Below are 15,767 nucleotides of genomic sequence, written 5' to 3'. Positions count from 1 at the left end.
CAGCCAATGTTTCCGCAGCGGCTCCTCGACGTTGTGAAACACACCGAGGGTTGAGCACTGTTTTCTGGTTGGCCGAGCACAGAGAGAGAGGTCAGAGCCACCTTCGAGCAGATACGAGTGTGTGCGTATGCATGTGCGTGTGTAAGCATGTGTTTATGTGGCTGTATGGATATGTGTCTTTGAGCACCAGAGGGATGGAAGGCACAAAAGAGACCTTTCCTCTCACCTTTGACCCTGGGCTCTGTGCGGCCAACCAGACGCTCTGTGTGTTTTTAGGGGGTGAGGGGCAAAGTCGAGGCCATCGCTCTCTTTTTCTTTTGTGTCTAGCTCGGCTCGCCTCGCCCCTCTCCTCTTTCTTTTTAACCTTTTCTTTCCATAAAAACAGAGGAGGAACCTTTTTTGTGCTGGAAAACACAGGTTAAGAGCTTGTGTTTTGTTTTGTTGTTTTTTTCTTACAAAATAATCATATCATTACATACAGAACAAGAGAATCTGTAGAATATTAATAACAACATTTACTTTAAAAACATCTCGTGTGTATGTGTTATTTTTTCAGAATATATTTGGATTTTTTTTCCTTTTTTTTTGTCCTCTTTTTCATTTTCATTGAAAAGAAAGTTCCAAGTCCGCAGAGAGAGAGGCGCTCTCAAGTGTTTCAGAGACGAGAGGAGAGAGGGATGAGGAGAGGCGAGCAGATGAGGGGGAGGCGACGAAGAATAAGAGGAGGAGGAGGAGGAGGAGGACGGGGGCTTAGAGTATCTTTCTCTCTTCTCTCTCTCGCTCTTTCTCTCTCCCTCGGCGTGCGGTGCGTCTCTCTGGCATACGAGTGTTATGCGTAAAACTCCTCCTGCTTGTCTGGTTTCTGGTAGGTGACGGTGGCCTGTTTGGGTTCCTCCAGCGTGTAGCTGCCCTCGTCCTTCTTCTTCATCCTGTACACCAGCAACATCACCAGGAAGGCTGCAAACAAGGCGCCCACTACTCCTCCTACTATCACCGCTGAAGGAAGACAGACAGACAGACAGACAGAGAGACGGCGTTAGTTAAAAACCTTCCACAACATTACAGATCCCGAAATACACAGAAATACCATTAGAGTCACGGTTACATCCTGCAGCAGACTACATCACTACAAACACGCTGCATCAAACACTCCTAGTCTGAAAGCAGAGCAAAGCTACCACAGCATCACTATCACCTAGCTGCTAAGTGAAGACTGATGAGCCTGAATGTGCCAACATACGTTCTGTGCTGCCAACAGCTTTGTGCTAAATTGCAGCCCTGCAGTGCTACATGGTAGTTTAGCCCGATGGGGCTGGTGTAACCAATCCGCAGCTGCATTTTAACACCTTCTCCTGCACACATCGCTAATGAACTCTCGCTGAGTGCGATAGATTAATGTGCGGTTATCAAATAAAAAAACCCTCCCCTCGTTAAAGTAATTGGTATCGATGCCAAAACGGAGAACAAACTGTTTATTTTAAAAGAATGCTCGAGAAACACTTTGTTTCCAGTCATTGTGTGGGAGGTGTTCAATTTGTTTATCCCTTTACTGCCAATATCAGAGCACACAGGCTGGGCTATTTAAAATAACAAAACTTTTTCACCATGCACTGTCACTGCAAAAGTAATGACCACTCTTGACTTTTCACACTTTTTCTTGTAATTAAATCTGATAAAAAAAAATGTTTAATTGGTTTGATTTTCTTAGATCATGCAGTGTTATACTGTGTATAAATATGTAGCATACTTTTATCATCCCTGATTTTATTATGGAAGTGTTACCGGACATAAGAAATATTAATTTCACCAACACTCTTGCTTTATTGGTGGTGGGGAGATCCTTGCTGACATTGGGCGAAAGGTGGGGCTCACCCCAGATACATCGTCAGGCTACCGCAGGGCGGACACTTAGGGTGCTATTTATGATGCCAACCTGTCTCCTCCTTCCCTCCCTCACGTCTTTTCCTCACATCTTAGCTCCTTCCAGGAGGAAATGAGGGAAAAATGTGAGGAAGAAATCCGAGGACGGAAGAACAAAAGCCAAATAAAAAATCTTAGGTTCCATAGTGTCAGTCTTAAGTGACGTCAGTTATTTATAATGTTACTGCACAGCTTTATGACCTGTCAAACTGGCTGGTACAAATGTCCACAGTACCCCTTAAGAACTATTTAGAAATCCCAAGGTATAGATCGATAGATAGATCTATTACAACCATATAAAAGTCTTACATATTCATGAAGCCTTTATTGATTTAGATATGTAAATTGTTTAATATAGTCAATTATTAGTGTTGAGTTTAGTAATTCAATATTTTAATATTCCTTTTAAATCAGCACAAACAAACTCCTGCTTTTTGTGATGCCAACATTACACTTTGCAATTAAATAACACACAAGGTAATGGTGTCACATGTCCAAATGCAGCATGAATTAAATTTGCATAGGTTAAAACTGTGTTTTCTCTCTGTAATCTCCTCAAGAAGCCTCCTTTCTCCTCGAATATTCAGGGTGCATTTAAGGGAGTGGAAGATCCCCCGTGATGGCAGAGTGGGAAAGATTTCCGGGTCACAGGAGGAGGCAGGACGCGACAAAGCATACATTAGCATAATGAAAAGCACCCGTGGAGACAGACAACCATTCACTTAAATTGGCAATTTAAAGAGACCAAGTAACCTAACCTGGATGCTTTCGAACTGTGGGAGGAAGTTTAAGATCCTGATGGAAAACCACATCAACAACAACATGCAAACTTGACACAGAAGGGCCCAGTCGGCCAGCAGATTCAAACCATGAATCTCACTTTGAGGTGACAGAGCTAACCACTGCGCTGCCGTTGCTGGATAGATTCATGCTTGTAAGAACTTTGATGCACCCACTACAATTCTGTAAAACATTGCGTAGACTTGGGGTGAGGGTAAAAAGGAAGAACTGCAATAGTTTTGATGAAAAACAATGTGAAGAAAACACAAAAACAATCAAAGGGCCACTTGATCTGAAATATTTGGCTGGGGCAAAAATAAGCCTGATTGAAATGATAATTTTATTGTTTCCTTTATTAAAACTTAAAACAACTGCACCTTTTTGTACAAAATATAACACTGCATAGATCCAGAAAGGGGATATACAGTATCATTTATCACCTTTCTGTACTGCCAAAAAATATATATTAAAGCCTTCTGAATCAGTGTGAAAAGTCAACGGTGGTAAATACCTTCATATGTTGTGTTCTTTAACATGTTATTGTGTCGATACACATATAGCACAATACATGAGCGTATGAGTGTGACTCGACAAATGTGACTGATTCTATCATACAGACAGTCTAGTCTAAAGTTGCCTCCTGCTCTTTACCGATGACCAGGAAATCAGCGAAAACCACAGCCAGCAGTCCACCAATGAAAACAGCTGAAGGAGAGACAGAGAGCCAGTCAGGTCAGGGAAGTTGGCTGCTCCCTCACTTTCTACAACAGCTCTTTGGGATGAGGACAGGGGGGCACTTGAAAAGAAATTGGATTTACCCAGAGGGAAAATGATGGGAAAAACAGGGGAGAAAGGAGGGGTTGGATAACCCAAGAAGAGGATTGCTTGTTCTCGATGGGTCGAATGGGGCTAAGCAGCACATTCACTTATGGTGATGAATCTGCACTACGTGAACGCGAGGTAATGCCAGTTTATCTTACCAGCTCCCAGAAAACAAGGAAAGAATACAGGAGGCAACAGGAATACGTAATCTTTTGGTCTTAGAGGTGGTTACCAAGTGGTTAATTGGACAAAGAAGCACAGCGAAATGACTCGGACAAAAACACACAAAAATATTAATTTACTGACAAATGTTCCTACCTATCAAGACCTCTTTCCTCTCCAGGATGTTCTTCTGTGGCAGCTGGGCGGCGGAGCTTCCTCCGTCCACTGTGTTACCAATCAGATCAGGTTCCACCGGTATTACACCTCGACCAAGATCGTTACGCCGATCCTCGTGGATCTCAAAGTCTCCACTCGGCCCTGCGGCACCAGCCTCGTTGTTAGCCTCCTGAGACAGAGAGAGAAAAGTGAGACTGACGACAGGAAATTTACATTTGATGTAATCACATTTGTTCCACGGAGCCGCTACACTGAAACTTATCCAAACCAACACAAACAGAGAACTTTCCATGGCACATGTTTCCCTCTGAAACAATGAGCCTCTGTATGTTCTCTTTGGAGGAAAGTTGCATATTGTCCAACACATATACACACTTCATAAAATGTGGCAGCTTAATTACAATGTGGAAAACCAGACAAATCTGAGTGCATCATGCTTTAATGCAGAACGGCTGCAAATAAACAGAAGCACACCAATCACAGAAATTACTCTGGTCTGTAAATAATTAAGCTGTCTGTGTTAAAGAGGCAGTCAGGAGAAGGGCTGTGTATCAAACCTGAATACTTTATTGCTACAGACTGAAATGAGTGCTGAAGTAGAGAGTATTGAAAGAGCTTGTATGTGAAACTTTGGTCATATTTCTGATCGTATTCACTGATTCTTTGATCAAACAGTTGCTGATCTAAATATTATATACACTTTAACCATGTTTTTACCATGTCTTATGACGAGAAAGCCCGTATAAATAAAATTCTACATCACATTTTCACTGCAAACTTGCACTCAGGCAGATTCTCACAGTCCATGCATACACATAAACACAAGCACACCGCTAACTTGAGCTACCATTGATGCTAAAGCGCCAAATAGCCAGTTAAGGTGGGTCACACACTAGCCCGTTTCGTATTTTATTTTCACATTGATCCGGTCTCAAACAGTCTCGCCAATTTAACATCTCTGTTACTACCTCCAAAGGCGGTACGCAGCCGGGATCACTTGGTCCCCCCATGACGCCTCTGGCACGTTCAGATTAAAGGTGAAACATCACAGAAGTGTAAATATCGAGACTTGTCACAGCTGTCTGAAAGGGGCTACTGTCAGCATATAATGTTCAGAGAGCTGTTATCTTAAATTAAAGCTGGCTATGTTTATTGGGGTTTCAATGTGTTGGTTTTTAAGTAGTTTGCTATTTAAAATGTTAGAAAATACATCTTTTTAGCCAAAATGTATATATCAGGGTCCTGTGCCACAAAAATATGATGATGTTATCAAGATAACTTAATGGATTTGCTCACGCACACTCCTAAACCTAAGTCACTAATGAGCTCAAGACTATTGCTACAAGATGGCTGTTATTTACATTCATTTTTTATCATGAAATATTATTTTCTTAATATTTATGTAGCAGTGTTATGTGTGTGTAAACAAACATAATCTGGTTTTGTGACCCAAATATAGACACAGTTCCTATTCTAGGCCTCACACTCAAAAAAATAACTCATTGGATGAACTCAATTCAATTGTGGGCAGAATTTCCATCCAACAAATATATGTAGCCCAACCTCAAAACAAGCGCATCGATGCAATATAAAGTATTTGAGTTAATGTAGCTCACTTTTTTACATTTGGTCGAACTCAAATTAAAAACATGTATTTATTGTATTTAAATTGAGTTACCTCAACTCATTTATGTCAAGGAGAGCTAAAATAAAGAAATTCTGTTCGTTCAACTTAAAAACATAGAATTGGAAAACTGAAACTCATTCTTTTTGGGTTGAAGGGAAGGACAGGGGAGTATTAATACATTTTACACTTCTTAAACCACTTTTGATTTGATTTTAATTGATATATTTTCATTAGACAAACAATACATTAATGTGTCACATCTAAGAAGGGCTTGAATCATTTTTTTGAGTGCAGTCTCACCTGTGTGGTTGTGGGCTGCTGTGGGCGGGACGTTCTCTCTGTTGGCACCGCCTGGGTTGCTGTTGTCATGGGAACCCTGGGCCTGAAGGGGACCCTGGTCTTGACAGTGGTGGCGGCGGTGGTGGTGGTGGTTGTGGTGGCAGGTGCAGCGGTGGTGGGCTCTGGGGTGGTCTCTGCTGTGGTGTACATGTCTTCCTCGGTGGTGGTCTCCATGTCGAAGCCTGGGAAGAATGCTGATGGTTCAGGTGACAGGTAGACGTCCTCTTCTTCCTCTTCTTCTGTGGTGCTCAGGTCATCCGACCCGGCAGAGGGCACTGCGCTTTCTGCAGGGCTGGTTGCAGGGTTGCTGGTCACCACGGGGAAGGCGGCGGGGGATCGTGGGGCAGCGGTGGTCTGGGCGGCTGCGGCCCTGATTCGCTCCAGCTCTCTCTCTCTTTCAAGCTCACGCTCTCTCTGCCTCTCTCTCTCTTTCTCTCGCTCTCTCTCACGTTCCCTCTCTCGCTCGCGCTCTCTCTCCCGTTCCCTCTCTCTCTCCATCTCTCGGACCCGCTCCCTCTCTCTTTCCCTCTCTTTCTCCCTCTCCAACTGTCTCTCCTTCTCCAGTTCCCTCTGCCTCTCTTCATCTTGCTCTTTCTCCCTCTCTAACTCTCTTTCCCTCTCCTTCTCCAGCTCTCTTTCCCAGAAGATACCGCTCTCTCCATCGGCCTCGGTGGGCAGCGGGGTGGCGGTGGGGTCCTCTGGGTTGGGGCTCGGTTCAGCTGCAGGTGAGGCGGAGGGGGCGGGGCCTGTGGCCTGCGTGGTGGAGAGGAGGAGGGGCTCCTCTGTGGTGAAGGACACGCCTGCTGATGTTGGCCTTACGCTGATCTCAGGAACTGGAGAGGAGAAGAGAGGATGTTTAATTAGAAAACAACAAGGAGAGGAGTTAAAAATGTAAAAAATTGTACACATCTTACTCATCCCGTTCATCACTGCTGCTACCCGCCCACACACTCACACACCCACACAAACACTAAATCAGAAACTGAGACTACGGCTGTGTTTGAAATCAATCCCTTGGACACTCGTTCACTACTCCCTATATAACAAACACTCAATAATTTACCGTCTACTGAGCTGTAAATTGAGATTTCAGACACCTATAAGTCACCTTCACTTTGCAAAATCACTAACAGGTGTAGTGTTGCATGACTGTATTTTTTGGGATCTATAAAATGTGACGCACTACACTGTGGGACTGTTAACAGAAAATAGTGTGCTTGCCACGGACAGTGCTTATTTCCTTTCATTGTGGAGATTTTTGAGGACACGATTTCATACATAAATCTCACACAGTAAACATAGTAAATGTCATACATTGTACAGAAAATGGCAAGAGTTTTTTTTAAGATTATTTTTTGGGTGTTTTTGCAGCAAACAGGACATTTTTGAGAGCAGAGAGATGGGAACAAACAAGGTTGCTGGCTGGATTTAGTATGTTGCCGTTATATGGCAAAAATGCTATATAGACCACTAGACTTCTATTAGCATTTTCAGATCAAAGGGACTTTTTTGTAATTTTAAGAGCCCCCCTTTTTATTATGTCTACATCACAAGAACTAGGAACATTATCAGAATTAGGAACAGGAAGTTTTTTAGCTCCCATTTCAGAGTAGCTACTCTCCCAAGCAGCACAAGAAGAAATTTGAATGACGTAAGTGGACAGTAATTGGTCCAGACATGTTAAGTGTAAGTTGATTGGGAACTAGCATTTTTAAAAGCCTGCTAGCCGCAAAAACAACAGTAAACACAAAATGTAAACAATGATTTACTGAGCATATATGTGATGGAGGAAAAAGAATGAGATTTTGACTTGTCGGCCGGCTTTCGCCATTTTAAAGTTCCTCCAGGGAGGCTCCAAACAGTTTGGTCCCTAAGCTGGCTTAAGTTGAAAACAGTCTCTCTTCACTTTTACACTAAGCTGACATTCTTTTCACCCAGAAACGGAGCTGGTCATCATATCTTTTTATAGCGGATAAATCCGAAAACACCTGCCTTGTGTTTGAGTGTAAATAAACAGGGAAAATAGAGCTTCTGGCAAACGATGATGTAAGCCTGGTCAAGGGGAGTGTGGAAGCAAAGAAGAAGAGGCGGTCAGGCACTTCAGTGTTGTACTTCTATATGTTCGAGGAGGTCACAATGTACAGGCTAAAAAAAGAAAAGTCAAAATCTCTAAAGCAGAGGCAGAGATATCCTGACTTTTAGCCAAATTCTGATCTAATACATTCCAGTTCATCTGCAAGTGAAAACATTAATGGGGGCCCACAGCAAACTATGGATTGCAGTATGATATGAGTCAAAAAGGCTGGAGTTTACATCTCCCCAAAATGCAACTGATATTTCACGAGAGCCTCTTTGCCTGGTAAGCACTCACATCTTTTAAACTCCATGTCCCTTGAGGTCCTTGTTGACATTCCTCTGACATTTGTAGGGTTATTTTTCCAGACTTGACAAATCAGACCCACGGAAGACATTATACAACATAGACTGAGTGCTCTCCATAACTAGTGAACTGACCTTTGTGTGTAAAATCTGTGCAGTGCTTCTTTAAGAAGACAACTGTCTGTCTGGTCTCTCACTCGTGTTAAATGTCAATACAGCCAATCACGCAGCACAGCTCTGTTTGTTTTGTCGAATGACTTCAGGATCATAAAGTGGAGATTTTATTGACGAGTCAGCTCAGCAATCACGGTCGCAATCAAATCACTATTTTCTGCTCGTTTAGCTGTCTGACAACACAAACAGAAAAAATATGTAAATGAGAACAGCTACAGTAAATTGTGAGTTTGGCTGTATTTAAACATGGAGAGCAGAACAGAGGTTTAACCAGCTGAAACCAGGCTGTCTGTCCCTGTTCTCACCACCAGATGTTGTGTGTGTGTGTGTGTGTGTGTGTGTGTGTGTGTGTGTGTGTGTGTTGATGTGATGTGCCCTTCTGTTGTTGGCCAACTGAAGGTACAGAAAAAGTGTTTTTCTTTTGTTTTGGTGCTTTGGAGTGTGAATTTTCACAAAAACGAAGTGGAAAAAGCTGAGGTGGAGGAGCTGTTAAAATTAGCTGGCTAAGTGTGGACATTGTAAGAGGAGAGGAGAGGAGAGGAGAGGAGAGGAGAGGAGAGGAGAGGAGAGGAGAGGAGAGGAGAGGAGAGGAGAGGAGAGGAGAGGAGAGGAGAGGAGAGGAGAGGAGAGGAGAGGAGAGAAGAGAGAGAAGAGAAGAGAAGAGAAGAGAAGAGAAGAGAAGAGAAGAGAAGAGAAGAGAAGAGAAGGAGATGATGGTGCTGACTGATCCTTTTTCTTCTTAAATCTCATAATAGTATTATACCACCTTTCATTTTGTTATAGCAGCGAGGCTCCCTGGGTTGAAAGAGAAACAAATTGAATTTACAGGCACAAAGACATGAAGGCTGACAGAGGAGCTGGAGAGGATATCGAAATATGGACTCGAACAATGCAGCTGTTGTTAAACTTATCAGACGCCTCAAAATGCCACATTCTGACGCAGCGGTGACACAAAATGCACATCCGTCTGTTGTAAATGAGCTTTTCCTTTGGAATCAGACGGCTCTGTATCACGGTTTGAGATAAAGCAATTTGCCGGGCTGCTGTTTCAACCACAGGGGGTGCCTCTGCTGCACTTGCCTGCTCTGAATTGTAATTTATTTTGAGCGCACTCGCCACTAGCGCAGTGCCTGAACAGAGGGCAGCCCTCAATGAGTCATGCTTAATAAGGAGAGCCATGCTCAAGCTTCAACAGCCAGATCGGAAAATTAGACTGAATTACACCAACGTGATTTATGTTAAGTAGGTAATTCCTACGAGCTAGGCAGCCAGCTCGCTGAAACGCAGACGTACGCTTACAGATAGGTGCACACAAGTGTCTAATCTGTGTTGACTGTAATCAGATTAGGGCAAATAAGATGTAGGGGAATCCAGCCCAGGTTGATGTTTGCTAGTAAGGGTGTGTCTGTGTTTAAAGGTGCAATAAATCTGTATCAAAACCTGCCTGCCGATCCCGACGGTCTGTTTGTATGTGTGATTGTGTCTGCCTCGCCTCCCTGCATGTGCGACTAGAGTGACTTTAACTTGAGGACACAGAAGGGAGGGGTGGGGGTGGGGGTGGGGGTCTTCAGGGTCAGCAGATTGAAACCCAGCAGCTGTCGAGCTTGAAAGAACGAGGGCGTGAGTGTGTAACCTCTCTCTCACACACACACACACACAGACACACACTTACAGCCAGAGCCGGAGCCCGAGTAGAGGTCCTCATCGTCGTAGAACTCGTCTCTCGTCGAGCCTTCGTCGTCGATTGACGGCGACCAGGTCTGTCCCTGTAAGAGACACAGAGATGATGGAGATTAGAGTTATTCATCATGTCATTTCATTTGAATAGAGAAACCACTTTGGCAGATTACATGCACACACAGACACGCACACTGAGAGGAGGAGAAGGCAGCATTATGCCGGACAGGGTAACATCTGTCTGTCTGTGGCTCCATGGAGGAGCATAGTTAATGAGTTGATCTAAAGCTGGGATTTTGGCAGAGAAACATCAAAGCCTTTAAGGAGAGAAGGGGTTTCATTCGGTCTCTGCTTACGTGTCAGTTACAAGTGATGCTCAGCCTGTAAAGCAGCAGAATAAGGAGAAACGGTTAGCTTTTGAACTAAGGCTGCTACTCAATTTTCTTTTTGAGTTAGAAATTGTGAGACTATAAAATGTTGCAAAGGCTGAAAAATGCTTATTTCACATTCCTAAAGTCAAAAGGTGACATCTTCACATGTCTCATTTTGTGCAACCAACAGTATAATACCCAAATATATTCAGTTAAATTAAATTAAACTGAGAAAAGCAGCAAATTCTTACATTGAAGCTTGAACAAGAGAACATCAGTAATATTTCCTTTAAACTGGTAGTCAATCCAACTACAACTCTAATTCCATTAAAGTTGGAACGCTCATGTAAAACCGTATACAGTCTATGTGTAAAACATACATTTAAAACAGATGGAAAACAGTGAAAAAGACTCAGCCGTCTACTGCCATGCTAGCATATCTGTGAGGCTGTACTCTTTGACATTTTAAGGTGACCAAAATATAATGAAAATACTCCATGGTGGCAACATGTCAGTCACAACGTAACCACGCCCTAAAGCTGCTCTGCTTTATCATCTATTATAGTCTAAATGAGGCCAAAACTTACGAAATGAACACCATGATGAATTGCAGAAGTCTTGAAACTAGTGATTGAGACCATAAACCGATTAGCAAGTGAGAAATAGGATCATTTTTTCATAGGCCTCTATAAAATCTGACTTTATTTAAAAGCCAGCAGAGTCACCCTCTGCTGGCCAATAGAAATAATGCCGTTTAAAGCACTTCTGCATTGGCTTCACTTTTCAGACCCAGAGACTAAGGTTTGGGCTGAGCAGCCTTTGACCTAAATGCTTACTGTAGCATGCTTACACACTCACAATGACAATGCTAGCCTGATTTTGAGCAGGTATAACGTTTACCATCTTAACCATCTTAGTTTAGCATGTTAGCATGCTAACATCTGCTAGAAAGCGCTTAGCACAGAGATAATAATCTATGACCAATATTGTATTAACAGCAGAACAAAGTTTAGAGATGGAAAGACTAACTTTAAGAAATAGGGATCAAATACATATTTGGAATAAGTTATACTGTAAAGAAAGGCTGGTAAAAACTGTGGAAATATTTAATCAAATTAAGGAGATGAACTAAATGGTCCCCTCCCCAACACTAACACTCACATGCATACACACACACAGATTCATGAACACGCATACATGCACCACCCCTTATTTTCTCATTCGTCTATTTTAGTATATCTTAGTATTTATTTTTTTGTGTGTGTCGTTAGTTTGTTGTTTATTCATTTTCTTGGAGATCCTCATTTGGGGAATACCAGTTGTATATACCTTGTATATATTTTTGTCTGTTTACCCTATGTTTTGTTATTTACTTTGTGAATATATACCTTGAAAAAAAAGGGGGAAAAATGCAAGGTACAATATTGTAAAGAAAACGAAATGACTGATTATGTTTGTGAAAGTAAGAAGCCTTTCAATAAAGTATTAAAAATATATATATATATATATATTGTTGTCTATTGTCTAATGGGTCCTCCCTGCTCATCGCAGCACCTAAATCCAGGCTTTTTTCACGTATATCTGTGAGGGGAAAGCTCGACCTCAGTCAGGGTCAGGTAGGAGAGATTAGCTGTGGATCGTTCAGGGGGTGAACCTCTGAAGTGAGTGACCTCAGCCTCCGGTCACTTTGAGGCTGATCCCTCCTCTCTCTCCATTCATCTCTTTCATCTCTCTCTCTTTTTCTTGACCTCAATCCCACATCCCTGCTATCCTTAAACACACACTTTAGCACTCAGCCATCACACAGGGTCAACTAATACCGCTATCAAATGCATGCACTTAAGAGACACCGCCCGTACTGCAGCGGAAAGATACATTTCATACAACAGTACATACCACACTGTGTTTCAAGACATGTTTCAAAGAGGACTGCACCTGGACTGTAATTGGCTAAGGCCACTAGCAGGTCCAGGTTCTGGATGAAAATGTATCCCCAGATAATGAATCCAATTATTCTGTTAGGAAATATACATATATTTAAAGCTCAATCAAGAACTTATCTGAATAAAAGTTTCCCAAAAGCTAATATCTTTTGGTAATTTCTTCTCATTTTATTTTTTCCTTTTTGTCCAATTGTTAATTTGTTTCTAACTTTTTTGCGAGGTACCGTAAGTACCATAACTGTACTTGTAGACTGCATCTTTAACAAGTATTTGCGGGTAAATTTATGTCATTCATTCACTCATTTTAAAATACTCTCTCTCTCTCTACTGATTTCCAACAATATGTTAAATGTTTCTCTACTTTTCTACTGTGTTTTTTACTTTGTCATTGATACAATGTTCTTCAGTAAATCTACTCAAGAACTGCACTGTACAATTTATTTTCTCTTTCTCTTATTTTACTTTATAGTTTTACTCCAGTACATTTATCTGGCAGCTGTAGTTTCTGTACAGAGTACAGTATAAAAAGAGTCGTTAAAATAATCTCAAAAATAAAATGTTTTTACACATTATAGCACTCGTAAAAAAAACCCCAATAATGATTAGATTGGTTGTTCTGTTTTCACATAAGTAAAATATTCAATGCAGAAATTTGCATAATTTATTTTAAGAGCGTTGCGCAGCTATTTTTTATTGAAGTAAAGGACCTCAATAATTCTTTCATCACATCATTTTGTGCCTTAATTCAGTTCAGTTTACATTAAGTAGTCCGATGTTTCGAAGGCAAGAACAAAGGGCTCAATTTTGCTCCAGGTATTGGAAAACAGTCAGTCCACTGCTGAAAATGTGACCAAAACAAACTTATCTCCTCTGCAATCTTAAGCCCATCCTGAGGCCTTGTAGAGCTGTGTCTTTGCTAGCCTATGTGATGCTAATTGCATACACACACGCACACACACACACACATAAGCAGAGGCTCCTCCCCGGCTCCAGACAGAGGAAACCTGATGCCTTTAAAAGCCAATAAAAGCATAATGGAATCTAGAAACCCGAGCATCTCAGTCCATCACATCTCAGCATGAGGTGGAGCTGAAACGCTATATGTACCTCCTGAAAATGAAATTGACTTGAAGTTGTTTGGAGCCTCGACACGGCGAGGATATGATCTTTGCAAAGCGGAAGCATGAGAGTGTGTGTGTGCGTCACGCTTGGAGTGTAAATGTGTGTGTGAAGGCCTCATGATCCTCGAACCCAGAAAGTGTCGAAAAGTACTGAAAAGAAGTTTCAGTCCAAGTATGGTGCCAATGTGTGTGTGTTTGTGTGTGTGTGTGTGTGTGTGTGTGTGTGTGTGTGTGTGTGTGTGTGTTGTATTCCAAGGATCGGTTTTACAATGAAGGCCGTTGCTATGGGCAACCCTTGCCTTTCACAGAAATTCCCATCTCCCAGTGAGAAGCTCCGAGACACACGCATACATCAGCACACACACTCACACACTATATGAGCTCTAGCTACATAAGCAAAAGTGTTATGTAACGTCAAATAAACAACCCTAAAAACCAACATCAAAACAGTCTGCTCCTCCAGCTTCCCCGCTCTATCTGTCCCTCCCCCCGCCTCCCCCCGGATCCACACACTCTGTGCCAGTATATCCCCGTCCTCGCCCCATTTTCCTTTCATCTTAAACTCCCTTTTCTTATCTCGAGGCTAGCCCTCTAAGTTCAGCGTGACCCCCCAAAAAAAACACATACTTAAATAAACACACACCCAACCCCCAAGGCGACACCACAGCCCACCCCAGGGGCCCCTTTAACAAGTCCCCTATACACACAACAACGTCCAGGACTTATAGCTGCTGAAGAGGCCAGTCTTCCCTTTTTCTGTGTGTTTAAATGTGCATCATCTATATTTACCCTAACCTTTAACAGAAATGTGTAATCACCCTCTGTGTCTGGCATGTTTAATTTATGAGACGATATTATAAGTGTGAATTCAGGGTATGGCGGGCAGTAGTGCGTCACTGTATGTAATTACAGTGTGTGCGTGTCTGAGTGGGTATAATCACAGGTTTTGTTTGCGGTGTGTGTGTACAGGCACACAAATGCCCCTTAGACCTATCTGTGTGGGTGTGTGCGTGTGTTTTACGTGATTTCGGGGGAGTCGAATAGGGCCAGCTCTGCATTTTGCCTCTGTTTCAGGAGCTATAAACAGCTGTACTTTCTGCCTGAGCCACATAGCTAACTAACCACAACGAGACACAACGAGCTCTCCTCCACCGCACGCATAACCCGGGGCCAAAATCGTCTGTATGTTGCCCTCAATTTCCCTCCGCCACTGCATTTTGTTCCCATTCGTTATAAAAGGAAACTGTATAAGATGACAGCCATATTCCACTGGATCTGCGGATTGAATGCAATCCTGGTTTTTGGCAACGTATGAAGCACTGCCATTGTAAGACATGCAAGTGCCAGTTGGAGTCATTTTAAAACAATCTGGGCGCTTTGGAATATATAATTATGTATACTTGTGTAAAAGGAGACGGGGAAGACATCGAATTGAAGCAGAAAAAGAATCTGTTAGTTGGGGTAATGTCATGTTCTGACAAAGCAAACACAGGTGCACCCTCTCAGGGGTATTGCAACATTCACAGTGACTCAGGTAGAAACCTGATCTGAAGCTGACATCAGGCTTTATACTATGCATTTGATCCTATAGCCGCTCCGTTAGTGTGTGTGCATGTGTGTGTCAGCTTGTTTTACAGCTACAAGGGGCTGGATTTTATACCTGAGCTGCTGCGGTTTCACAGATATTAACATTCCACAGGAGATGAATTGTTCCAGATTTTAATTTAGGATCAGAATGAAGAAATGCAAGATTATAAGTGTGTGAGTGCGTGATATTAAAGTGGCAACACTGCAGCAACCTGGTGATGAGAAGGTGTGTGTGTGAAGGTTATTTGACAATTACCAGCCTGAGTGTGGGAGAGAAAAAGACCATGGTGTGTGTGTTTTGTAGGAACAATGGGCGTATGCAGCTCAGCTAACACTTAGATGCAGGAAGTCAGATAACAATAGGATGTGGAGGTAGTTATAATAATCACATTAATTCAACAAAGCAGGTTTTACACACGCAAACACACACACAGCTGGTAGAAGATCTATGTGACCCAAAGATGGGTTTTTTTTTTCTGACTGGTCCGGTTCAGTTCAGAGATCCCCTTCAGGGCTAGCTAGGCAGATAGAGAGCTTCATTGTGATTGACTTCAAATGCATTCCTCAGTAACCCGAGAGGCTGCGGCTGCTGATGCACAATGCCTGGCACACACACACACACACACACGCACGCACACACACACACGCACAAGCATTTTAAGCTCCTGATACTGTAGACGCAATGCTG

At 42.5% G+C, this 15,767-nt stretch overlaps 1 protein-coding gene across 1 annotated transcript in view; it reads right to left on the bottom strand.

Annotated features, from left to right (window-relative positions):
- Positions 1-491: 491 nt before the first annotated feature.
- sdc3 (syndecan 3) overlaps positions 492-15,767 on the bottom strand; it is a 37,824-nt gene continuing 22,548 nt past the window's right edge. The window contains exons 2-5 of the mRNA XM_059349936.1: positions 10,053-10,146; positions 5,789-6,660; positions 3,841-4,030; positions 492-996 (exon numbers count right to left, since the gene is read on the bottom strand). Coding sequence (XP_059205919.1) covers positions 830-996; positions 3,841-4,030; positions 5,789-6,660; positions 10,053-10,146 — 1,323 coding nt within the window. The 3' untranslated portion in view covers positions 492-829. The remainder of the gene's footprint in view (positions 997-3,840; positions 4,031-5,788; positions 6,661-10,052; positions 10,147-15,767) is intronic.

Source organism: Centropristis striata, chromosome 14 (assembly GCF_030273125.1).
Source record: "Centropristis striata isolate RG_2023a ecotype Rhode Island chromosome 14, C.striata_1.0, whole genome shotgun sequence".
Taxonomy (NCBI): domain Eukaryota; kingdom Metazoa; phylum Chordata; class Actinopteri; order Perciformes; family Serranidae; genus Centropristis; species Centropristis striata.
Note: the sequence above shows the minus strand (reverse complement) of the source record. Positions and strands in the feature narration are given on the sequence as shown.